The following is a 26,693-nucleotide window of genomic DNA, read 5'->3' on the forward strand; positions in this document are numbered from 1 at the left end:
CTCCAGTTCTGGCCAAGGACAAAGTATTACACCCAAAAGATCAGTGGGTTTTCTATGATGACAACATTATCCTGCTAGGGTGGGGAGTGATTTAAGTGTGGAATTCAATTGTACTTAGGGCTGGGTGGATGCATATATCTCCCCAAAGTATCTCTTCTCTTAGCCAAACATTATATTGGCTTATCTAAATATGAATGCCAGTGACTAAGTCAGGGTAAAGGGCATGTGGCTGGGACCCAGCACCTGCATTCTTGACTAGCTGCCACACTTCCAAAGGAAATACATGATGCAGAGGCTACTCTAGGCAAAGCTCCTCAGTTTACTATCCTAAGGTTTTGCCCATGCCTCCACGGGGCAACATGGTGGGTTAGTCTGGATAGTGTGATGCCCAAGGACTCCTGTGGCTGGTCTGGAGGAGGCCCAAGGCTCAGAGAGCAGGCCCTGGGTCCACATCATTATCTTGGACCTTTAACTCTTACCATGTTCGTGGTGAGGAAGAACGATGCCAAGGTAGAAAGCACCATGGACCAGAGGGAAAGGTGTCCCTATACAACCCAGGATGGAACTGATCCTAGCCACCATCCCAGCCTCCTAGGCCAGTCACTGCCCCAGTTATGAGAGACCCTGACTGCTCTTAGCATGTCAGATGCATGGGACAAGAGACAGACAAAGAAACATGGAGGAGGGAGGAAGAGAAAAAGAGGCAGAGAATGACATAGCAAATTTAAATTTAGTCTTTTTCTTCATTAGGCTGTGGGCACCATGTGTCTGTTTTGGGTCTCCAGTGGTCAGCATAATGCCTGGCACTCAGTGGACACCCAGTAAAAATTGCTTGGGAGAAAGAAAATGAAAACTCTAAGGGGGCTACAGCCCAGGGACTGGGAAGCTGAAAGGGAAGAGACTGATTGCATCAACGGGGCTGCAAAAGTGGCCTGCTAATATTCCTAGAGGACTTGGAGGAAAAGCCACCCTTGTAGGCATGGTGTGGTCACCATGAGGATGCAGTCAGCAGAAGTCTCCAGTGTGAATTTTCTCTTACCAGTGGTCAGATTGGGTCCCAAACCCTAGCCTTTTCCTCCAGACATCAGCAGATTTTTTGTCAAGGGCACAGAACATCACTTGGAACCAACCCTTCTGGGCAAGGTCTATGTCTCTGCCCTGACAAATGTCTACCCATACCCCTGCCTGGTTGCCAGTGGCCTGTCCTTGTTGAATGTGGGCTGTCCCTTCAGGTTTATGGGGATGTTAGGGCTGTGGCAGACCAACTGCTTGGGCATAAGCTACCCACCTCTAATCTGACTACCTCAGAGGGTGGGAGGGAGCTGGCCTGAACCAAGAAAGATGCAGAGCCCAGGCCAGAAGCAGCAGCAGGACGAGGAGATCCCAGGGAGTGATGTGGACCTCCCTTGGTATACACTCCTCCCTCATGGGGGCCAGGAGAGGCATAGTTCTGGAGCTATGTGTCTGCTGGGGTTATCAGGACCAGGTATTTCAGGACATATTTATTGATCCATATGAGTCATAGAATTGGAGCTGGAAGAAACCTTAGAGACCATCTGGTTCAGCATATCCATTTACTCCCAAGGCATTTGAAGCTAAACCAAAGTACAAAAGAAATAGCTTCTACTCTGGAATCAGACTGTCTGGGTTTGAATTCTGTGTGATCCACCACATATTTTAGATGTGTGACATGGGATAACTTAACCCCACGAAACTGTTTCCTCACTAGCAGAATGCTTACATACAGGTGTTCAGAAAATATGAGTATTCTCTTTCCTCATTGATGTTGACACTACTGAGAGGTTATAAAGCTTTTTATGTTAAAGCTTTAATTAAAATACAACAAATCAACATCAAAATAAACATGAGGATTTTATGAGATAAAACTTTTCCTGCACACACCCCAACGGACTCCCGCAGGTCACCTATGGCAGAGATGGCTAGATGTTCACCAAAACCATATTGTCTTCTTCATGGGCACATGGCTAGACAACTAGGTACAGCCATGTAACTGAGTTCTAACTGATGGAATTTGGAGAAAAGCACTGTATCCTGTCTTCCTTTTCATAAAAACTCCTGGTTCAACATCTCACCTCTCTCTTGCCTGATGAAACATCTGATGCATAGGTTCCCTAATGCAGAGGCTCCAGGGGAGAATGTCGTGAATAGATATCAGCAGACCAACCAGAAGGAGGAGCCCAGATTCCCCGAGTGATCACCCCAGCAGAACTACCCCCTCACCCTCTGCTGCACTGACCACATCGCTCTGTGGGGTCATTGTGCCAAACTGATCAAAGTTTGGGGCTGTTTATTATAGCAGTTAGCCTACTCTGACAACATACTTGGACACAGAGATTTATGAGCAGGGAACAACACAAAATGGTGATATGGAAATTGCCTTTAAAACAATTAAAGTCGACATGCAAAAATGAAAACCTGAAACAAACTAAGCATCCATCAAGTGGATTATTCACTTCTGGGGTGGGGTTGGGGAATCTTAGTGAGCTCCACTCCTTTTGGCGCTTGTGTGACCCTCTGTGACTGGAAAGGGGATGGAGCAAAAATCCAAACCAAATAGCCTATGCAATGGGAACAATATTTGGAAATGACATATCAGATAAGAGTCTAGTATTCAGAATATATAAAGAGATTCTTCAACTCAACAACAAAAAGACAAACAACCCCAATAAAAAATGGGCAGAAGACATGAACAGACTCTTTTCAGAAGAGGAAATGCAAATGACTAAAAGGCACATGAAAAGAGGCTCAACTTCACTGGCTATTAGGGAAATGCAAATCAAAATCACAGTGAGATATCATCTGACACACACCAGAATGGCCATTATCAATAAAACAGAAAATGACGAGTTCTGGAGAGGATGTAGAGAAAGAGACAATGCTTGTTCACTTTTGTTGGGAATGTAAAATGGTACAACTGCTGTGGAAGGCAGTTTGGCAGTTCCTCAGGAAGCTCAGTATAGAATTGCCATATGACCCAGCAAGCTAAGTATAGAATTGCCAAATGATCCAGCAATTCCATTACTAGATACATATTCAGTGGTTCAGAGGAACTAAAGGCAAGGACACAAATGGACATTTTCACACTAATGTTTATAGCAGCATTGTTTTGGAAACAGCCCAATTGTCCATCTGTGGATGAGTGGCTAGACAAGCTGTAGTATACACATACAATGGAATATTATGCAGCTGTAAGACAGAATAAAGTCATGAAGCATGTAACAATGTGGATGAAACTTGAGGACATTATGCTGAGAGAAATTAATCCGAAACAAAAGGATAAATACTGTATAGCATCACTAATATGAACTAACATTAATGAGTGAACTTTGAGAGTTGAAGTTAAGAACACAGGTTTTCAGGAGATAGCAACAGGATAGAGATTGGCCATTTGGTGCTGTATTGAAAGAATACAGATTGTGCAAATTGAGAAGTGGCACAATACTACCTGATGGTAGCACAATAATATAAGTACACTGAATGAAGCTGAATGTGAGGATGGTTGAGTGAGGAGGGCTGGGGGCACTTATGAAACCAGAAGGAAAGATAGAGGATAAAGACTGAGACAGTATAACTTCGGAATGTCTAGAGCGAACAATGATGGTGATTAAATGTACACATGAAAAAAACATTTTTGCATGAGGGAGAACAAATGAATGTCAAAATTGCAAGGTGTTGAAAATGGATGTTATAAAGGAAAAAGTACAATCAATGCAAGTTAGGGTCTATAGTCGACAGTAACACTATAATATGCTTCCACTGAATACAACAAAGGCATTATGCCAAAACTAAATGTCAACAGGCTGGAGGGAATGGGGGAGGGGTATGGAATTTTGTAGAAGAAAAAGTAACTCTTCATATAGGTTATTGTGCAAAGGCATGTCTATACACTCTGGATTGTTTGATGTGTGAATAAAACTGTTTAAAAATGAACAGAGAAGACTGCAAGTGAAATCATTGCCCTCCCCCCACATGGAACATGACATCCAGGGGTGAAAGTCTCCTTGGAGACATGGGAGATGACTCCCAGGGATGAATCCAGACCTGGCACCATGGGATCAACAATTCCATCCTGACCAAAAGGGGAAAAAGAAGTGTAATTAATAAAGTATCGGTGGCAAAGAGAGTTCAAATAGAGTCGTGAGGCTACTCTGGAGGTTGCTGTCACGCAAGCTTCAGTTTGACCTTGCTACCTGTCATAACCTGCCAACCTCCAACCAGGACCATTCCAGCCAATCCTAAAGAACACCTAGGGCAATATATAAGATTTCACAAGGGTTCCAGGCACTGGAGTAACTTTGCAGAAACCTCCAACTTCCAGATGGGTCCCTGGTCCAGATAAGTCCTGAAACCTAGCCCAGGCTCTCCAGAACATCAGATAGTTCCATCTCCCTACCACATATTAGTAAAAGACCCTTCCAATATCAAAATTTGGAATTTCCATAGCCCAAACAACCCCAAAGAGAGGTATGGAAAGATCAAAGATGATGGTGGAATTATACATGGAAGATAGGACTTAACAAATGAATATGAATGCTGAATCATTAAATTGATATCTCTTTTAGTCTCCAGGATCTTAGAGCAGCTAGTAGTAAAAACCTAAAACTGTGAAATTGCTAACCCATGTCAAAATATGAAATATGTTCTACAACTAATTGTGGTGCTATGCTTTCAAATTTATAGCTTTTTGTATATATGTTATTGTTTACAAAAAAAGAAGGAAAAGAAAGTTTATTGTGATGATTAAAAAGTATTTAAGCCCTCTAGCCTCCTATATTCTGGAGCTGCTGTTAGGAAAAATATGAGAGGATAGTATGGTAGCCCATGACATACTCTGGGATCTGTCCTGTAACCACTTGCTGAAGAGTGCTTTGAAAACTATTGCTTTTTTATTTCTTTGCTTTGTATATATATCATACTATACATTAAAAAAGTGAAAAAAATGAAAAAGAACAGAGAGAAACAAGCACTAGAGAAAATGCTGAGAGAGAGATGGATCTATTCACTGTCGGTAGAGAAATGAGAGGTGCAGCCCCTTGGAGGGCAGTGTGGTGGTTCCACAGGAGGCTATGGGTGGGGTTGCCATATGATCCTAAAACCCCATTGCTCAGTATATACCTGGAGGAACAGAATGTGGGGACACAAATGGGCATTTGTACTCTGGTGTTTATGGCAGCAGTGTTCATGACCCACAAAGGATGGAGGTGGCCTAAGGGTACAATAATTGAGAAATGGAAAAGGGAACTCTGGTGTATACATACAATGGACTACTGAGCAGCACAAGAAGGAATGAAGTTGTGAGGCATTAAACTAGGTGAATGGACCTTAAGGACTGTATGTTGAATGAAATGTCGGAAACAAAATGACAAATATTATCATGCTTCACTCATATGGACTAACTATAATATAAAAACTTGGTGAACTGAAGTAAAAACATGGGTTATCAGGTTGGGCCCTATTGTAAAGGGTGCTAGATTGTAAGCTCTTATAGTAGATACATCTATTCAAGAGGTATAACTGATTTCTAAATTCTGATATACTGAGCTGTTTGTATATAACTTGGTCATTCCCTGAAACTTCAGGTATTTGTGTAACACCTGAGACTAAGGGTTAGAGCTCTGAAGCTCTGACAGTCAGCAGTACCCTATATAGGAACTGTTTAAAAAGTTGAAAAAGAATCAGACTTTGACTAGAGATATGAAGGAAGCTCATCTGGCTAGGACAAAGGTAGATGAGAATACAGGGTAAATGAAAATATTGTCCATATATTAAAAATTCAACTTCTGTGTAAGACCAAAGGGACAGGTGCTTATTTGGCGCAAAATTTATATTTGGGATAGTGCATTCCCTACTTTAACTTGTATGGTCAGTTTAGTTGAATGACATAAGTACATGGAATCTTGAATAGGGTGTGAAATTTTGTTGGTTTGTCCAGGTTAGTGCAGTGCCTCAATGTATCACAGAGTGATTTGGGCAGTGAATAAAGTATTTGCAAAGTCCCCTTGGGGGACTGTGGAGAAAAGAAGAAATATTCAACTTCCCCATTTGGAGAATTGCTGATTTTCTTGCCAGTAGTGGGAACAACCAATTCAATAGGCCAAACCCTTGATCTTGGAGTTTGCCCCTAAGAAACAAATTCCTGCAAAGGAGAAGCTGGCTTACTTAAAATTTTGCCTAAGAGTTATCCCCAGGGAATCTCTTCTGTTGCTCACATTTGGCCTCTCTCTCTCAGCCAACATGGCAAGCAAACTCACTGCCCTCTCCCTCTCTACGTGGGACATGACTCCCAGGAGTGTAAATCTCTCTGGCAATGTGGGACCTGACTCCCAGGATAAGCCAGGGCCTGGCATCAAGGAATTAAGAAAGCCTTCTTGACCAAAAGGGGGAAGAGAAAAATGAGACAAAATAAAGTTTCAGTGGCTGAGAGATTTCAAACAGAGTCAAGAGGTTATCCTGGAAATTATTCTTATGCATTATATACATATTCCTTTTTAGTTTATCATGCATTGGAGTGGCTGGAGGGAAGTACCTGAAACTGTTGAGGTGTGTTCCAGTAGCCTTGATTCTTGAAGATGATTGTATAAAGCTATAACTTTTACAATGTGATTGCGTGATTGTGAAAACCTTGTGTCTGATGCTCCTTTTGTCCAGGCTACGGACAGATGGGCAAAAAACTATGGATAAAGAATGGATGAATATTAATATCCAAATTTTCATTACTATGTTCCTCTGAAGGAAGTACAGCCTTTGCTGGGACTTCCTTCTTCCAATAATTCTAAGGATCTCCATGGTTGCCAAAATTGGCCCACAGGTATACCCACCTGCATTGATGCCCTCTAGAAGATAGAAAAGCAGGGACTCAAAGATATTCATAGAAGAAGATATCTGGGCATACCAGGTCAAGATGTCTGTAACATCATCCTAGTGACATGGTAGAGCAGAGACATAGTATGTATGAAAAAACAAATACCAGCAGTGGCCATTTCTAGTGGTTGCTACTGGAGTTAAAATCACCCCTGCTGTTGACAATGCCTTGTGTTCTCTTTGCAGTGGAACCCATACAAATATCTGCTGAATAAATGGTTCCCTTAGGAATACATTTTTCCCGTGACCATTCTTAGTCATATGATATGGCTTCATATCACCAGAATGCCAAATCCATGAGAATGCCACTGTTTTAAATATGGCTTCACCTCTTTGAATTTAAACTACTGAAATCACCAAGGCAAGTCCTTAGTGGCACCAGCTCACTTCTTGCCCTCCACAAAACTTAGGTATATATTCTGTGCCACCATTCCAAATACCCAATTATTTTTCATACATTTTATTCTGGAGATTTTGAAGGGACTTGAAAGGTTTTGAAAGCACTGAATTTTTTCCGTGCCAACTAAAGAGCCATAGAGGTCTGATGAACTAGGTAAAGCTATGTCACCAGCAAAGCCTTGGAATTCAGACTTTTCCAGTTGGGGTACTTAACTGATGATCATATAGAGACATCTCTTGTTTCACACCACTTGGAAACTGGTGTGAAACATTCTGGCTTCCCTGGAACTTTGCCTGGCATGCTAAGCATTGGGCACTTGCTATGGTTTAACCCAAATGAAATTAGACAGATGCATTTAGGCCTATGTGGCAGCGAAGTTCACATACAGGAACTTCTGGAGAACTTGGGGCTATAAAAGTACTGGCTTTCTTTTTTTCTTTTATCCCTACCCCTTCCTCCTCTCCTCTTCCACTTACCTCTCCTCCTTCTCCTTTCCCTTCTCTTTCTGGTGTAGAGCATTCTTTATTTCTGTTACAGTGGCTTTGATTTCTACATTTTCCTTTTGATTCCTTCTTAGCATTTCCATCTCTCTGCCTTCACTACCCATCTGTTCTTTTATGTTGTCTACTTTTTCCATTAGAACACTTAAAATATCAATTGCAGTTCTTTTAAATTCCCAGTGATAATTCCAATGTCTGCATCACATCTGAGACTGCTTATTATGATCGCTTTTTCTCTTTCTACTGTGTCTCATCTTACTCTTTTGGTGTGACCTGTAAGTTTTTTTGAAAGCCATCTTTTATGGGGTAGGTAGAAAAAAATAGACCATTAGTGTGAGGATTTGTGTTAATCTGTCTAGAAGTTGTTTAATGTTTGCTCTAAGCGCTGGAGGCTTCACATGCCTCTAAGCATCTTTGTTTTGGACTCTGCTCTTGACTTTGGGCTTCTTTAAGTATTCCTCCTCAGAGAAAGTCTGTGTCTTCAACTTCCTCAGCTTGTGTCTTCTGTTAATACACTGGAGCCCTGTTGGGTGTGGTGGTGAAGGTGTGTGTGTGAGGGTGGCGGGGGGTGTTTTAGAATCTTGTAAGCCTTTTAGGAGCTACAGGCCTATACAGCGCTTCCCTAGTGGTGCAACCTTTCCCCTCTTCCCTGCCAGTAGCTTTTATGATCTGTCCTGAACACTTTTGACCAGAAGGCCTAAAGGGCTGGAGCGGAAGGAATTCTATTTCCCAGCAAGAGCAAGGCTCTAGCAACATTTTTAGCCTTGGAGAGTAGGCCTCTGTTGTGGCAAGAAGAATCTGGGTGTGTTTAGAGTGGCTCATCTTCCCCTCTCCTCTGCCAGAGGGGTAAGGTAACCTTTCCAGATTTTTCACTGAGAGCATGGTAGCATTCCTGGAGGTAAATCCACAAAAGTGTGTCTTGCCTCCATAAAACTGCTGGATACCCAGTAGTTTCTCAGTTTCCTACTAGAGCACACTCAGCCTCTAAGAATTTGTGTTATGAGAATTCATCTAGGAATTCATCAAAATTACCATTTAAGTGTACCTACCAGTTTAGGATCCCAGCTGCATCTGCTCCACATAAGTAGAAATCTGTGTTTCTATAGATATGCTTATCTTGTGTTTGTGCCTGGTTGTTTGCTCTGTGACCTTATTTGTTTGGTATATCCAGAAAATTATTGATTTTTTTGTTTGTCCAGTTTTTATTTGTTCTGAAGGTGAGAACAACCTTTCAAGTTTAAACATGTAGAGTTAAAAACTGGAAGCTTTATTATTATTTCAGTAACTATTATGGAATTCAGCAATGCTAGCCACTGAAAATTGTAAATCACTGTAGGTCATATAATTATACATTTTTGTCTTGAATTTCATCCAAATTAGATGTTCCTATACATATCTTTTTTACTGATGCCAAGGTGGTGTCCTTTCAAATCAGCATTTGAAGACCTCAAAAATGTATACTCTTGAATCCCCTGAATTAACTCAGTAAAGTTGTCAAAACAAGTGAAATATAAAATGTATCCTTTTCTCCAAAAGTTTTGCTGTCTGCAAAAAAAAGGTAAAATCACCGATAAACTCATGCATTTTTTTAATAAATGCTGAATATATTTTGTAGTACCTTAATCTATAACTGAATTTACTTTCTTCCAACAGAAAATCTTGAAATATCTGGGAAAAATGCATTTTCAATCATAATTGTAAATGTGCTCTAAGAAATGATTTTTTTTTCAGACCTGCAACCTTTATACCTAAAGTAATTTTCACTGATAAGTATTCAAATTCAGTCCTTAAACTAGGAAGCAAATTAAGCACTTTGGGAGGCTTTTTATGCCCCAGTAACAGTATAGTAAGTCAATGGCCTCCAGAAGTTAGTACCATGTAAAGTTCATAAATTTACTCAGGAGTTATTTTAAATGCTGAGAAAATAACATCAGTTAATAGCCTGTTTCACAAAGAAAAACACCTATGCAGGAAAAGCTTGTGGGTCTAAGTGGTATCTCCCTGTCTTTAGAAAATTAATATTATGACACTTCAACTCACATCAAAGTAAGAGTTTGTACTTGAGAACAGGAATTGGTCATTGTGTATTCTGAGTTCTAAGCACTTATTCAAGAGTAAATAAATAAATGTTTGAGTAATTTAAATCTATATAGAAAAAGGTTACATTATTGTACTATTCATATCCATTTTATTGTCCATAAGGAAAAAATAAAAATAAAAGCCTACTGATTTAGAAAAAAAAAAGAATGGATGAATAATGGGGGGATAAGGGATAGAGCAAATTGGGTAGATAGAAGTACTGGTGGTCATTGAGAGGGAGGGGTAAGAGATGTGGGATATATGAGATTTTTCTACTTCTTTTTCTGGAGTGATGCAAATCTTCTAAAAAATGATCACGATGATGATATGGTGAGCCATAATTTGTACACCATGCACAGATTGTATGTGCGTGAAGATTTGTCAATAAAAATAATTTTTTTTTTTTAAAAATGAAGGAATGAAGGAAAAAAAGAAGCCATGTCAGAGAGGCAGCCCTATGCCCTCTGACTGAGGTTCCCATGCTTTTGACACAAGGACCTTTCTTCTCCCAACGTCATGCATTGCAGCACCCCAGGAGCCTGTGCCATGCATGTGGAAAGCCTGCCGAGGCCCAGTGCTTCGGCTCTGCCCACCCCATTATCAGTACAGGGGAGCCTCCAAGACCCAACTCCAGGAGTGAAAAATCCCGCTTGCAAGTGTGCAATGCCAACATATCTTATCTACTGATGTGCTGTAAACCCCTCCAGATTTCTGCTTGGGAACAAGAGACCCTGATTTTCACTTTGAAGTTATTTCATGTAACTTGAAGTTGCTATAATATATACAATTTGGGGAGAAAAAGGTTAGACCAAAGTCATTGCCTTTGAAGTTGTTTAAGTCTGTCCATGCACAAAAAGACACAAATGAAAGAGGTCATATTTTATCTTGGCCAGCATATAATGGCTAAACGATTATATGATGAGAAGCAACAGCATTTGTATATTGTTCAAATGATCTTGTAGGGGATTTGTTTAGAGTGCCAAGTTTCTCTGTGACAGAGCACAGGAAAATACATATAATGATCCACAGAAGCTTGGTAGCAGTCCATCAGCAGGAACCATCAGATTCAGGCAAACGTATGAGGTAAAACAGATGTCATGTTGAAGATGGCAGTGATCAAAGGGGCTCTGTGCAGGAGCTGTAGGAAGAGAAACCTTCACCCCCAAATTTAATTTCTAGACCAACTGCCTCATCTAGAAGGAGAGCAATTGTTGAGACAGGGAATACAAAATGATTAAGAACTTATGTGAAAAACTTGTGATCTGGTTGTGGAGAGAGACACAAATATACTCATAGTACAGGATATAAGAGTGTTTTGGGACTTCACAGGAAGACAAGAGTTCTGACTAGAAGAAAATTCTGATGAATTAGCTGGTGAACGAGAAAGAAAGCACCACAAATCTGATAGCATTTCCCTTTCCTTTGATGAAAGCCTTGCTCTGTGGGTAATAGGGGAGATATGTCATGAAAGAAGCAGTAGAGTGAATTGACAGAGACTCCATCAAATCTGGATCTTCTTTTTTTTCATCACATAGTTGTGTATTCATCACCATGATCATTTTTGGAACATTTGCATCACTCCAGAAAAAAAAAATAGAAAGAAAAAACATACATCCCATACCTCTTACCCCTCCCTCTCATTGACCACTAGTATTTCCATGGATAAAAGGAGCATCAAACACAAGGTTTTCACAATCATACAGTCACATTATAAAAGTTATATCTTTATACAATCATCTTTAATAATCAAGACTAGTAGAACACAGTTTAACAATTTCAGGTATTTTCCTTCAACCACTCCAATACACCATAAACTAAAAAGGGATATGGTTCCGGGTCAGGATGGTGGCTTCACGATGTATGCATTTTAGTTCGTTCTCCAGAACAACTACTAAATTACCAGAAACAGTACAGAACAGCTCTCGGAGCCACGATAGTGACCGAACATACAGCATACCCCAGTCTGGACCAGATGGACCGGCTGTGAGCACCCCCCAGAACCATGAGTTCCCAAAGCTGTGGCGGCCAGCGCCCCTCCCCCACAGGCCACTTCCCAGAGGGGAAAGGAAAGGACTTTACCAGCAGCAGGGATTGGGCACAATCAAATGCCAATTGTGGAACTAATTAACAAATTCTGACTACTAAAAATAGGCCCCCAGCTTAGGTGAACCTGATCAAAGCGGAGGTTGCTCATTTTTGCCCCAGTGCCAAGGGGGCAGGACTGACAGAAAAAGGGGGGAAAAAAAGAAGGAAACAGAGGTTTTTGTGGCTGTGTATCTACAAAGGCTTGACTGCCTCTGGATACAGTGGCAGGACTTTTCAGGCTGCAACTGCCCCAGGCATAGACAGAAGTGAGCTCTTTTGGGGGCTTATCTGGAGCTTGTGCCTTCCCCAGGGGAGGGGTGAAGCCCCACCCAGGTGGAATCCCTCCATCAAGGAATTCAGACACCAGGGCTTGGTAATTTGAAGCCATTAAAACCTCCTGATAGGAGGCCAGTTTGGTCTGGGAAAATCTGGCTGGGGTCTATAATATCTAAGTAGACCCTCCTAAGTGTGTGTGTGGGGGAAAGGCACCATACAAGCAGGGCAAGAAACAAGAAAACAAGAACTGAAAAATTCTCCTCTGTTAAACAAAACTTAAGCTAAATGTCCAGATAAAGTTGAACGGAATGTCAAAGAACAGATAGACAACAAATTCATCCAGCAAGAAAACCCTAGATAAAAGAAGTGAAAGCAATCTCCAGAATAAACTAATTAAGGTAATTAAATGCCTAGACACCAGCAAAAAATAACAAATCACACTAGGAAAATTGAAGATATGGCCCAGTCAAAGGAACAAACCAACAATTCAAATGACATACAGGAGTTGAAATAATTAATTCAGAATGTACGAACAGACATGGAAAACCTCATCAAAAACCAAACCAATGAATTGAGGGATGATATAAAGAAGGCAAGGAAAGAACAAAAAGAAGAAACTGAAAGTCTGAAAAAACAAATCACAGAACTTATGGGAATGAAAGACACAGTGGAAGAGATGAAAAAAACGATGGAAACCTACAATGGTAGATTTCGAGAGACAGAACATAGGATTTCTGAACTGGAGGACAGAACATCTGAAATCCAACAAGAAACAGAAACTATAGGGAAAAAATGGAAAAATATGAGCAGGGACTCAGGGAATTGAAATACAATATGAAGCACATGAATATACATGTTGTGGGTGTCCCAGAAGGAGAAGAGAAGGGGAAAGGAGGAGAAAAACTAATGGAGGAAATTATTACTGAAAATTTCCCAACTCTTATGAAAGACTTAAAATTACAGATCCAAGAAGTGCAGTGTACCCCAAAGAGAATAGATCCAAATAGACATACTCCAAGACATTTAATAATCAGAATGTCAGAGGTCAAAGAGAAAGAGAGGATCTTGAAATCGGCAAGAGAAAAGAAATCCATCACATACAAGGGAAGCCCAATAAGACTATGCGCAGATCTCTCAGCAGAAACCATGGAGGCGAGAAGACAGTGGGATAATATATTTAAATTATTAAAAAAGAAAAACTGCCAACCAAGAATTCTATATCCAGCAAAATTGTCCTTCAAAAATCAGGGAGAAATTAAAACATTTTCAGACAAAAAAATCACTGAGAGAATTTGTGACCACGAGACCAGCTCTGCAAGAAATACTAAAGGGAACACTAGAGACAGATATGAAGACAGAAGAGAGAGGTGTAGAGAAGAGTGTAGAAAGGAAGACTATGAGTAAAGGTAAAAAGAAGGAAAATTAGATATGCATATAAAATCCAGAAGGCAAAATAGTAGAAGAAAGTACTACCCATGCAGTAATAACACTGAATTTTAATGGATTAAACTCTCCAATCAAAAGACATAGTCTGGCAGAATGGATTAAAAAACAGGACCCATCTATATGCTGTCTCTACTCAAAGGACACGAGGCCAAGGACACAAATGGACATTTTCACACCAATGTTTATAGCAGCATCATTAACAATTACCAAGAGATGGAAACAGCCAAAATGTCCATCAACAGACAGTTGGCTAAACAAACTGTGACATTTACCTAAGATGGAATATTATGCAGCTGTAAGACAGAATAAAGTTATGAAGTATGAAACAATATGAATGGACCTTAAGGACATTATGCTGAGTGTGATTAGCCAGAAACAAAAGGACAAATACTGTATGGTCTCACTGATATGAACTGACATTAGTGAATAAACTTGGAATATTTCCTTGGTAACAGAGACCATTAGGAGATAGAAATAGGGTAAGATATTGGGTAATTGGAGCTGAAGGGATACAGATTGTGCAACAGGACTGAATATAAAAACTCAGAAATGGACAGCACAATATTACCTAACTGCAATACAATTATGTTAAAACTGAATGACGCTGCATATGAGAATGATAGAGGGAGGAGGGCTGGGGCATAAATGAAATCACAAAGAAAGATAGATGATAAAGATTGAGATGGTGTAATCTAGGAATGCCTAGAGTGTATAATGATAGTGACTAAATGTACAAATTTAAAAAATGTTTTTGCATGAGGAAGAACAAAAAAATGTCATTACTGCAGTGTGCTGAAAATAGATGGTATTAATATTTAAAAATTTCAACTACTATGTGAGACTAAAGCAAAAAATGTTTATTTGGTACAAATCTATACTTTGACTAGTGCATCTCCTAATATAACTTATATAGATAGTTGATTGAACACCTTAAGTACATGGAACTTTGTATAGGACATGAGATTTTGTTGGTTTGTCCAGGTGATGCCCTGATGAATCCCAGAGTGATTTGATCAGTGAGTGGAAAAGTATTTGCAAAGTCCCCTTCGGAGAATGGTGAGAACGGGGGAAAACTCAACTTCCCCAAGTTGAATTCTTGATATTCTCACAAGCAGTGTGGACAACCAAAGCTATAGGCTGAGCCCCCAGTCTTGGGGTTTGTTCATATGAAACTTAACCCCACAGGGGATGGGTCAAGCCTACTTAAAATTAAGCCTAAGAGTCACCCCGAAGAGAACCTCTTTTGTTGCTCAGATGTGGCCTCTCTCTCCAGCCAACACAGCAAGCAGACTCACCACCCTCCCCTGTCTATGTGGGACATGACTACCAGGGGTGTAGTTCTTCCTGGCAGCGTGGGACAGAAATCCCAGAATAAGCTGAGATTCAGCATCAAGGGATTGAGAAAAACTCTAGAATGAGCTGAGACCCAGCATCAAGGGATTGAGAAAAACTCTAGAATGAGCTGAGACCCAGCATCAAGGGATTGAGAAAACTTTCTCGACCAAAAGGGGGAAGAGTGAAATGAGACAAAGTGTCAATGGCTGAGAGATTCCAAACAGAGTCCAGAGGTTATCCTAGAGGTTATTCTTATGCATTAAATAGATATCACCCTGTTATCCAAGATGTAATGGAGAGGCTGGAGGGAACTGCCTGAAAATGTAGAGTTGCATTCCAGTAGCCATGTTTCTTGATGATGATTGTATAATGATATAGCTTTCACAATGTGACTGTGTGATTGTGAAAACCTTGTGTCTGATGCTCCTTTTATCTACCTTGTCAACAGATGAGAGGAACATATGGAATAAAAATAAATAATAGGGGGAACAAATGTTAAAATAGATTTAGTTTGAAATGCTAGTGATCAATGAAAGGGATCAGTAAGGGGTATGGCCTGTAAAATTTTTTTTTCTGTTTGTTATATTTTTCTGTTGTCTTTTTATTTCTTTTTCTGAATTGGTGCTAATGTTCTGGGAAATGATCATGATGATGAATATGCAACTATGTGATGATATTGTGAATTTCTGAGTGTATGTGTTGGGAATGTTTGTTTCTTGTAATTTTTTTTAATTAATAAAAAAATTTTAAAAAAGGAATGTATGTATAGGAATGCATAAGAATCACCTCCAGGATAACATCTCAAATCTGTTTGGAAGCTCTCAGCCACTGAAACTTTATTTTGTCTCATTTCTCTCTTACCCCTTTTGGTCAAGAAGGCTTTCTCCATCCCATGATGCTGGGTCCTGGCTCATCACAAGTGTCCTCTCCCACTTACCAGGGGATGTACACCCCTGGGAGTTATGTCCCACATAGAGGAGAGGACAATGAATTCACCTGCTGCATTGGCTTAGAAAGACAGGCCATATCTACCTAATGCATTAAAGCAACAAAAGAGGTTCTCTGGGGGTGACTCTTAGGCATAATTTCAAGTAGGTTTAGCTTCTACTTTGCAGAGATAAGTTTCATAGGGTCAGACCCCAAGATTGAGGGCTTAGCCTATTGAATTGGTTGTCCCCACTGCTTGTGAGAATGTCAGTAATTTTCCAGATGGGAAAGTTAATATTTCCTCCTTTCTCCCCAGTCCCCCAAGGGGTCTTTGCAAATGCTTTTTTATTCTCTGAGAAAATTACTCTGGGATACATCGGGGCATCACACTAACCTGGACAAACCAACAAGATCTCACACCCTCTTCAAGATTCCATGTATGTATGGTGTTCAACTAACCTGACCATAGAAGTTAAATTAGGAAATGCACGACCCAAAATATAAATTTTGCACCAAAAAAAATCTCTCCTTTAGTCTTACACAGAATTTTAAGTTTTAAAATATGGATATCATCCTTTACCCTGTATTCCGATTTACCTTAGTCCTATCCAGATCAGCTTCATTCGTATCTCTACTTGAAGTCTAGTCCCTTTTTCAACTTTGTAAACAGTTCCTGTATGGGGTGCTGCTGACTTTCACAGCTTCAGAACGCTAACCCTGAGTTTCAGGTGTCACACAAATACCCCCAAGTTTTAGGGAATGACCAGGTTATACACAAATAGCTCAGTATCTCAGGATTTAGATATAACAGTCACACCTCCTGAATAGATGTGACTGCTGGAAGAGCTTACAATCTAGGACCCTTTACAATAGGCCCCAACCTACATATCAAGATCTTGATGCTGGTATGAGTGAATGTTCTGGTGATTGAATAGATCATGATTCAGTTTCAGATCAATTCAGTATAGAGCTTGAGGTTGAATCTCTCAATTCGGAAGCCTTGGTAAAGAAGAGCAAGAGCTCTCAGATGAAGATGATGAGGTATATCAAGTTACTGTTTGTCAGACAGGGGGTAGTGATACAGATTCACTTGAGGAAGACCTGAACTTTCCCTTAGCTGACTATTAGAAGTGTACTTCATGCAGTGAAATGAATCCTTCCCTCCCACCGCACTACAGCAGATTTTGGGCCCTTCATGAGAATTGGCTTCCTGAAGATAAAGAGGATAAAGGGAAAATATCTGAGAAAGCCAAACTAGAAAACTCAGCACATGTGAAAGAGGGCTTTCATGCCGATTGCAAAAATATGACAGTGGGTGTCTCTAAAGAGCCATGCACTGAAGAAAATGATGATAATATCACACAGCCTCCAATCCCAAGATCCCAAGACGAAACAGTGAGGACTATTCTCAGCCATCAACTTCTAGTAGCATCATTTACAGCAATCAAGAAGATGTCAGAATTTGAGAAGGAAGAAGGATAAGATAAAGAAGAAAGTACGGAATCTAGTTTTCCCCGTAATGCCATTGGACCGGGTGTGATTTGCCAAACAGTATTGTGATATCAGTACCTAGAACAGAGCCTGTCATATACTAGGTGCTCAATACACAGTTTTTGAATAAAACAAATAAATGAATCTTCTACAGGGAAATGCTATTTAAAAGTTTGTGCTTTTGAAGAATATTTAATGGTATGAAAAAATATTCCTACTACATTGCAACCATACAGTCTAAGTTACCCAATTTTGATTTTAAAAAAGTCAGCCTATGAATAATACTGTTATGTGTTTAGGCAAAAAGCCTGGAAAAATATAGATCAAATAGTTAATAGTGGTTGCCTCTTCTTTTCTACATTTGTGTGCAATTTGTATTTCTAACCAAAAAACTGCACTCTTTATTTTTTTCTAGCATGGGCAGTCTCTGGAAATTGAACTTGGGTCTCTGGAATGGCAGAAGAGAATTCTGCCACTGAACCACCGTTGCCCACCAAAAAAATGCACATTTTTGATAATTAAAAATATGAAATACAAAATAAAATATAGATACTTAGAAAAGGCTATGAAAAATACAACAATGTAACATCAGTTATTTCTGGGTGATGGGTGCTTCAGTAGTGCTGTGTAACTACCCCAAATGTCACAATTTAACAATAACATTTTATTTTGTTCAGGGATTTGGGAAAGGCACAGATGGGTGGTTCATCTCTGCTCTGTGTGGCATAAGCTGGGTTGACTGGAGCTCCACTTCCAAAATGGCTTGTTGACTTTCATGTCTGGTGTCTTGGTGCCCTGTGTCCTCACTAGATGTCCACATGGTATCTCACTCTCCAGGATCTCTCCACATAGGACTTTCCACAAGATGGTGGTCTAGCACCATGACATTGCTCACATGACAGCTCTCTTCCGGAAGGCAAGAAGCGCGTGTGGCTAAGCCATGGAAGGGTTTAGTACAGAACCCCTCAGTATCACATAAGGACTCAGGGCCCAGGCCCCGCCCCTCCTCCATTTTGAGAGCAATTCACACAGCTGCCTATGTGGCCAGGACAGACATTAAAGGTCAAAGAATGTAAAATTTCCTCCCCTAATGAACAAATCTCACATCTCGCTCTCTTTTTTCCTCTCTTAGATTTGGGTGGAGTGTAGACTTTCATCTCCCAACCAGCTGCCATTGGGAAGATCTTCCTCCTGCCAATAGCCCCTAATTAAACTCATGTGTAATCTGTCTGGTGTGTTCTTTGGTCTCCAGGTTGTGTTGGGCTGGAATATTTGGCGCACTAGCCAGGAGACCAAAGAGCCACCGGCCATAAAGAGTATGAGTCTGGAGTATGAGAACTCTGCAGGGTAATTCTGAGGTAGTTTACAAGTTTAATCTCAGTATTATTGTTGTATAACTTTATGAATTTATGTGTATCACTTTACGCACTCAGGCATATTACTCTGTGTATCTGTATATATCACTATAAATTGATGCATTCATAAAGGCATATAATTGCAAGCTTTCTCAAAGAAAGAAAAGCACAATGTCTGCAGTGCTGTAAATCACATCCAGGCTTACTCAAGCATGTCCAAAGGTATTGGTATGCAAAGAGGGAGGCTGCCAGGCCTGTTTCTTGTCATGTCCAGGAGCTGCCCTTATCTTGGACAAAAGAGTTCAGCTAAAGGCCAGATAGTAACTTCTACCCTGCAAGTTCTGTCTCTGTACTTTTCCAGTGTTTACCATCATTCCCTTTGTATCTCCTGCCTTGCTCACTAGCCTATATAATCTAGAAACAAAGAATATTCGGGGCTCAGACTTTGGACAGAGTCCTTTGGGTCTGCTGGCAATAAAGTTTTGGCCACTTCTCAGAGGCGCAGTTACTTTCCTGGGTGAATGGAGTTTCCACTACTGCAATTCCTGGGCACCCTGCTTCCCTGGTGGGTATAGGGAGGGTGGTCCCTTTTCTGACTGCTGCAGTCGGTTGGATGTCGTGTGCAGTGCAGCCAGCTATGGCAGGCTGGCTCAGCCACCCCTAGTGGAGTGGGTACATACTTATCTGCTGCAGCACAGTATATTCAACAACAGCCTGACAATGTGGATGGCCACGTGGAAGCAAAAGCAGTGAACTGTTGTCTGCCACCCCTTATGGGAAAAAGAAATTTGGGAAGATATCTTCACTACCTGTCACAAGCAAAAGGTAACCATGTTTTATTTCTCTGCAGTTAACATTGATTCTTTACTTGGCAATATTGAAGCAAACGCTCTAGCAAAAATTCATAATCTAAAGCCAATGCTGCATGAGGCTGCCAAATGGTTGCACAGAAAAACAGGACACCACAAGTACCAGACTCTGTGGAGACTGGCACAGCAACTCCAGCTGCCCATCACCAGACAACTGAAAGACATCGTGGATGCCTGCCCCTCCTGCTCGCTGTGACGCCCAAGGATGCTTCCTTATAAACTTGGTCTCATCAGCCACGAGCAGGGTTTAGTCATCTGTGGCAGATAAATTATATGATGACCCTCCCCTTATTTGGAAGTGCAAAGTATGCTTTTACAGCCATAGAGATGGCCGCTGGGTTGTGCTGGCCTTCCCAGTAGGGAAAACTAACCACAGAACTACAACACGTAGCTTAGAAAAGCTCAATGCCTTCTTTGGGCTCCCCACACATGTGACAGTGATAGGGGGACCCCCTTTTCCAGACAACTAACTCAAGCCTGGGCTACTGAGCATGATGTTTTATGGACATTTAATTTGCCTTACAACCAAACAGCAGTGGGGTTGATTAAAAGGATGAATGGGCTTTTAGAAGAGTAATTAAAAGGGGATAAGCAATCTCTGCAGCAGGGGACACAGCCTTGCCAGCCTCAATTCATGGCCCCAAGCAGCTGCTCCAACCCCCGCTGAACTAACAGCAGGGCCCAAACAGATGCTGTGAATTCAGATAAAAAGATGAGCAATGCTACAGCCCCAACAAGGTCATGAGAATAACTTGCTCTTCCCTGTGCCACGAGCATTAGAAATTAGGGGAAGCAAGGTTGATTGATCATTGTCCTGGCCAATGCAGCCAAGCTGGTTGGGAGTACTAGGTGCCTGGGGTATTGAGGTCACCCAAAACTTAAGTATTAGACCACAGTTTATACACAAAATGCCAGAAGCTGTATATGTAAACAACTCAGGACTCCCTGCCCCCACACCCCAAGACACAGTTTTGTAAGTATTTATCATGCCCAGGCTAACTGTGGATTTGACTCCAAAAAGGCTCCCTGCAATTGCAGGGGGAAAGGTCTATCTGTCTAGTATTGGAAATTTAGCTTTCTTCTTTTTGCCCATAGCGTTGTAGCAGATACCTTCCTACAATAGGCTTCTGCAGTAACCCACGTGCACAACGGTCTCAGTGCTGAGTGTGGGCTGAACTGCACCGTTGGGTGCCACCAGCCTGCCTTGGACTGTGACTCCTGTGAACTGCACTGCACAGACCTCACAGAAGACCCTGCAGGCCTGGGAGAATTCAGCACACTGGAAAATCTAGAAGAGAATCTTCTCACTTAGAACTGAAATCACAGGTTTCATCAATTATCAGAACGAGGTAATTCTGTCTCTAGCCACGCGGCCTTACCTTGTGGAGTTGTCACCTCTGTGTAGGGAACTCTAATGTTCTATTGTCTCTCTCGTACTGTTCAGGAATGCAATGTCTGTCCTCTGGTCAGCTGAGTCTGCTGTGGGCGTGGACTGTGGAGGCCCAGGGCCCAGATCCCACCTCCTCCTCCATTTAGAGAGCAGCTGCCTGCCTAACCAGGCCAGACGTCAAAAGTCAAAGAATGTAAAAACCCTCTCCCTACCAACCAAATCTCATGAGTAAAAGCCTTGTTTCCTTTTTCTCTTGGCTTTGGGTGGAGTGCAGGCTTTCATCTCCCAACTGCTGCCATTGGGGAAGATCTTCCTCCTGTCCATAAGCCCCTAATTAAACTCATGGATAATCTTCTTTCTATTGTGTTCTTTGATCTCAGGGTTGTGCTGGGCTGGAACGTATCACTTCCCCATACTTCACTGGTCAAAGCTGTCCCAGGGCCCACCCAGATTTAAGGTGGTAGAGAAGTATATGCTAGCTCTTGATGGGAGAGTGGCAGGGTCACATTGCAGAAGAGCATGTGAGATGAAACTGTTTCATCACCTTTGGAAAATAATATTCTCTCACAAGGGGGCTGTAGGCAATTTTTGGTTCCTTCTTTGCACCTTTTTGCATTTTCTAAATTTTGTACTGTAAACATGCATCATTTTACTGATCAGAAATAAAAAGTTTTATATATGGTTTACAATAATAAGGGTGACTATCACCCTTATATTGCAAGATAAGCTTCCAATTAGCTGAGCCTTTCTGTGCCCCTCATTTATTTTTAATGCTGTGCCCTCTTTTTAGCTGATCAATCCCAAAAGCTGTCACACCACTAAGCTATTACCTAAATGTTGGGCATAATTTTCTGCTTTCCCTGAAGTCATTCCACATAAAGAGTTCTTTTCTTTAGTGTGACCATCTCTTTGACAATCAAATTTCTTTTTGCCATAACCACAATGAAAATCTACAACTCTGATTTACATTATTAAAAAATACTCACCGAGCATCCATGTGCAAAGTACTTGCTAAGGACCTACAATATGAAAAATACAATGCTAATGCCAGGGCACACAAGGCAGACAAAAAGGTGATTTACTGTCTTTAAGGTTATATTCACAAAGAGAAAGAGGAAAATAATCAACTATGATATGTAAAGAAAAAGAAACCTTAAAATAGATGAATAAGCAAAGTAATAGAGAAATTTGGTGTACAGAGAAAGCCTTTGTGGGGGAGTATATTAGTTTCCTGGAGCTGCTGTAACAAATCACCACAAACTGAGCAGTTTAAAAGACCAACAATTTGTTCTTTCATAATTCTGGAGGCCAGAAATCTAAAATCAAGGTTTTGGCAGGGCTGTTCCCTGTGCAGTCTCCTCTGCTCCACCTCACCCACCCCTTCCCTGGGTGCTCTTCTTCTCCTCTTCTTACGGGGACACCAGTCATTGGATTTAGGGGTCCCCAGCCCAGCATGACCTCATCTTAACAACTCCTGCAAAGACTCTATTTAAGTAAGAGTTCCTGGAAGACATGAATTTTGGAGACACACTATTCAGCCCATGACAAGGAGAGAGTATTTGAACTGAGGTTTACAAGAAAAACATGCATTTGTCTGGCAAGAGGGCCAAGGAATACAAGTTTAGAAAATAACAAAGGCTTAAAGATGTGACCACATATGGCCTGTTGTTAGGAATGTCAAGTAGAAAAGAAGGGTCAGAGTCAGAGAGAGGAAGACCTTGACCGCAGAACTAAGGTATGCAGGCCATTCTCCAGGGAAATACGCCTTGAACATTTCTGGAGGATTACGTATGGGACCCAACTTGCATCTCTGGTCTGTATTTTAGCAGTAGTGTAAACAACGGTTCAGAGAGGAGCACTAAAGCAGAGACCAGCTAAGAGGCTGGAATTAAAATATCAGAATGCAAGGAGGGAATATCATCTCATACCCACTAGAACGGACATTATCAAAAAAAAGAAAACTAGAAGTGCTGGAGAGGATGTGGAGAAAGATGTACACTTATCCACTGTTGGTGGGGACGTAAAATGGTGCGACTGCTCTGGAAGGCAGTTCAGTGGTTCCTCAGTTTGCTAAGTATAGAACTGCCATTTGATCCAGCATCCCCATTACTAGATATACATGGAAGGACTGAAGGCGGGGGCACAAATGGACATTTGCACAGCGATGTTCATAGCAGCATTATTCATGATTGCCAAGAGATAGAAACAGCACAAATGTTTATGAACAGATGAGTGGATAAGCAAACTGTTGTATACATATGATGGAATATTACGCAGCTGTAAGATAGAATAAAAGTCATGACACACGCAAAAAAAAGAATGCAAGGAGGTGGGCCTGGGGTGGGTGGGGGAAAGGTGAGGCAGGGGTCTGGGAAGTGGTTGAATTTGAGGGAAAGGTAGGTAGGAGAGCAGAAGATGGATTCAAGGCTTTGAGCCTGCAAGTCCAGGAGGCCAGTGGTACTAAGGACTGCAGTTTGAGTTCCAGGAGGCTGTGTCTGAGGCACCTGAGAGGCAGACAGCAGAGGCTCAGCAGGCAGCTGGGGACTGGGGCCGAGGGGAGGCTGAGTTCACCAGTGAAGGCTCTCACGTACTGGTGGAGTGAAGGAAACCACTCAAGGTGATGAAAGGGAGTGGGAAGAGGACAGGGCAAAGCAGGCAAAGCAGGATGAGAAGATGGGAAGAGGATCAAGAGTCATGAAGACAGAACTGAAAAGGAGGGAAGCCCTGTTGAAGAGACAGCTTGAACGGGAATGCTGCAATGACTCCTGCTGACCTCGCTGCCCCTTCTTAGGAAGTAAATCTAGGGATCAATAAAGTGGTTATTTGTTTAGATCAGTGCTGTTCAACAGACTTTTCTGCGATGATGGGAATGTTCTGACTCTGTGCTGATACCAAAGCCACAGACCACATGTGGTTCATGAATACATGAAATGTGGCAAATGAGAAACTGAAATTTTAACTTCAGAGCTAAGCCCCTGAATTTTCAGACAGCGCTTTAAACCCAAGACAGCTGGGTTGAAAATATAATTTCCATTAATGGTCCGTAAGCCAATATCAAAGTGTAGAAGTTTCCCTGGTGGCAATCGACACAATATATTCAGAAACTTCAGGAGTCTCCTTTTGAATGGGTGTGTAATTCTTAATGGGTTGATCTGTATGAATCAGCTGAAAGGACAATTATATTGCTTGAACTGCTGAGAACCCTTAAAAACTATTTTTTAAAATATGTTTCATCAGACCCCCCCACCTCACTATAACCATTCCTCTCCCACTCCACCCAGGAACCCAGGCGTTTCCAGGCATTTGGGCCCCTGCCCCTTACCAGCTCTGCCATTTGGTCCTTACCAGATGTAACTCCACAGTCCTGTGAAGGCACCTTGCTCCCTTCCCAGAGAACTATTTTACACACCAAGCATTTTACAAAATCCAAAATAATTTTATTCACTTTTTTTCCAGATTTTTGCTTCCACAAGGTGTTTTAGCAAACATGCTAAGGCGACAGAATGTCTAGTTGGTCACGACATGCGACGCTGACCATTCAACCCACCTGCGCTACCGGCCCCACAGCACAAAGGGGTTTACGGAGACACACTGAACCACACAGCAATCAGCAACCTGAGGTAGGTCTCTTTACAGTACAAAAAACTTCTATGCCAGTGTGAGACACTGATTAGCAAGAGCTGTTAAAGCTGCAGACTTTGGAGAGAGACTGTGCGACAACTGCAGTGAGAGGGGAGAACGGCCCCACAAAGTCCTGAACCCGTCCCCGCACTGTGGAGGTGGAGAACCCGGCAAATGGAAAAGGACCACCTAAAAAGCAGCAGCTGGCTGCAGGGTTCGGACCCAACGGGTGTGGGAGCTGGAGAGCTCTGTGCAGTGGCCAGCGTTAGGGACCTGAGGCAGTGGGGCACTGTGAACAGACTGATTCGTGTTTCAAAGCAGCAGCGGAAAAGAGGAAGGTAGGAAAGAAACTCCCCTCTCCAAGGAATGTTTCTGTGCTTCTCATTCCTGGTGGAGGGAGTGAAAGGGGCCAGGGGCTTTGCCCCACCGCTCTCCTGACAAAAACAATGAAGTGACAATGGGACAGAAAGCAGGAGCCCTGAGAATTCACGGCACTCTGCGTGGTCTTTGTCGGCCCCACCCTTTGTGCAGCCCCTGGAATGGCTGTGGGGTGACAGCAAAGGGGACCGCTGATGGGCCCACTATTGCCACACGTCTTCCTTTTGGACATCCCGAAAACCTGGCGCCGTGAAACAACCAGCTAGGGGAGAACAAGATGCTACCCTCCTGACAGTCTAATAGCAAAACCAGATCTCTAGTACAGCAAACTGTACAAAAATGATAGAAAGGAATCCGCACTGTTATTAGCACAGTGCTTATTTTAATATAAAATAAACAGCTTACATTTCTCACTGTAAATATAGGCTATATACAGAATTATATAGAGATATAGCTAGACATATAAAGCTTCATTATAGGCCTCTGATACATTTATAATAATGGTTCCCTGAACCTTTTAGAGTGCAATTAAGAACAAAAACTAAATTTTGTTTACATGAATATGGAATAAATACAATAATCAAAATATGACTCTCCCTAAAGGGGAAACACTCAAGCCAATCCTGAACTGCTGTATAAAATCAGGAAAGGCAAGGTGTCGGCAGGAGGAAATGATGAGGGGCCGGCCCCAGGCAGGAAATGGCAATGCTCCAAGGAGATGAGACCTCCTCGAGGACGAGGAGTTAGCCCTTGACAGCAACCTTGTTCTCTGCAGCAGCAAACATGGCATAGAACCGGGAACTGTCATTGGACAGGAGGACCGATGGGGTGTCAAACTCCACAACCTGCAAATGAAGGGGACATATCAGGATGTGACTCTGAGACACTTGGGATGATTTGGAGAAGTCAGAGCTCAGGAAGGGAGGTGAACACCAAAACACCTTGAGGACGAAAGCAGGGTGACAACACAATTGGCCCTGACATGCCCAAATGGTTCTCCTGGTTTTTTATTTGTCTGTATAAACTAACTAGGATCTAAAGAAAAGGTTAGGGAGAAAGACCTCTTTGATATAAACCCCAATTATTTCAACCTTGGACATTTCTACTATAAAGGAATAAATCAGAGAGATTCTATAAACTGCAGGGGGGGAAATAACAGCTCAAATCAGGGGTGTTCCAGACAAACATCATCTTGTCGTGCAAGCTGATCTAAACCTAGACGGAAAAGGAGCAGCTCAGGATGAAGGAAAACAAGAGAATGAGTAAAGGGCTGACAGTCAATTATCCATTAATCTGGGGGACTTCTATGCAGTCACTGAAAATCATATTTCAGTGGAAAATTGAATGATAGGCTGTCAGAACCAGCCTCCCATGGCAGACAGAGTCTGAAAATGCCACGCACTCAGGTTCCCAGGCTCCCCTGCTACAGGGCAAAGGCATGGGATACAGCTGAGGCCAAGAGACGTTAATGGGGAGTCACTGGGGTGCTCCTAGGAAGGCTGTTCTGTTGAAGGAAAGAAAGAGAGGCCTGAAGAGAACATGCCCTTCCTTTGTACTTGCTTTTGTGAGGATCTGATAGTAGGCTAGAGCAGACATCTTACACTACAAGGGGGAAGGTAAGAGCTGTCCAGAAGCTGACTCAGAGCCTGACATCGCTGA

The 26,693-nt window shown here is 41.8% G+C and overlaps 1 protein-coding gene, 1 long non-coding RNA gene and 1 pseudogene across 10 annotated transcripts in view; 1 reads left to right on the forward strand and 2 right to left on the reverse strand.

The window, feature by feature from the left end:
* Positions 1-21,782, reverse strand: part of LOC143648133 (uncharacterized) — a 97,691-nt gene extending 75,909 nt beyond the window's left edge. For all 4 annotated transcript variants that reach the window (XR_013158412.1, XR_013158413.1, XR_013158410.1 and 1 more), the window contains exon 1: positions 21,025-21,782. This is a non-coding gene — a long non-coding RNA (uncharacterized LOC143648133). The remainder of the gene's footprint in view (positions 1-21,024) is intronic.
* LOC143648804 (E3 ubiquitin-protein ligase Mdm2 pseudogene) lies at positions 1,342-17,490 on the forward strand (annotated as a pseudogene).
* Positions 21,783-24,430: 2,648 nt separating the features above from the next.
* ABCC5 (ATP binding cassette subfamily C member 5) overlaps positions 24,431-26,693 on the reverse strand; it is a 94,468-nt gene continuing 92,205 nt past the window's right edge. For 5 of the 6 annotated variants that reach the window (XM_077117717.1, XM_077117714.1, XM_077117716.1 and 2 more), the window contains one exon: positions 24,432-25,879. In XM_077117717.1, the coding sequence (XP_076973832.1) occupies positions 25,778-25,879 (102 nt within the window). In that variant the 3' untranslated portion in view covers positions 24,432-25,777. Of the gene's footprint in view, positions 25,880-26,693 lie in introns of all 6 variants that reach the window. The other variant, XM_077117720.1, reaches the window with a different exon arrangement.

Source organism: Tamandua tetradactyla, chromosome 10 (genome assembly GCF_023851605.1).
Source record: "Tamandua tetradactyla isolate mTamTet1 chromosome 10, mTamTet1.pri, whole genome shotgun sequence".
NCBI classification, from domain to species: domain Eukaryota; kingdom Metazoa; phylum Chordata; class Mammalia; order Pilosa; family Myrmecophagidae; genus Tamandua; species Tamandua tetradactyla.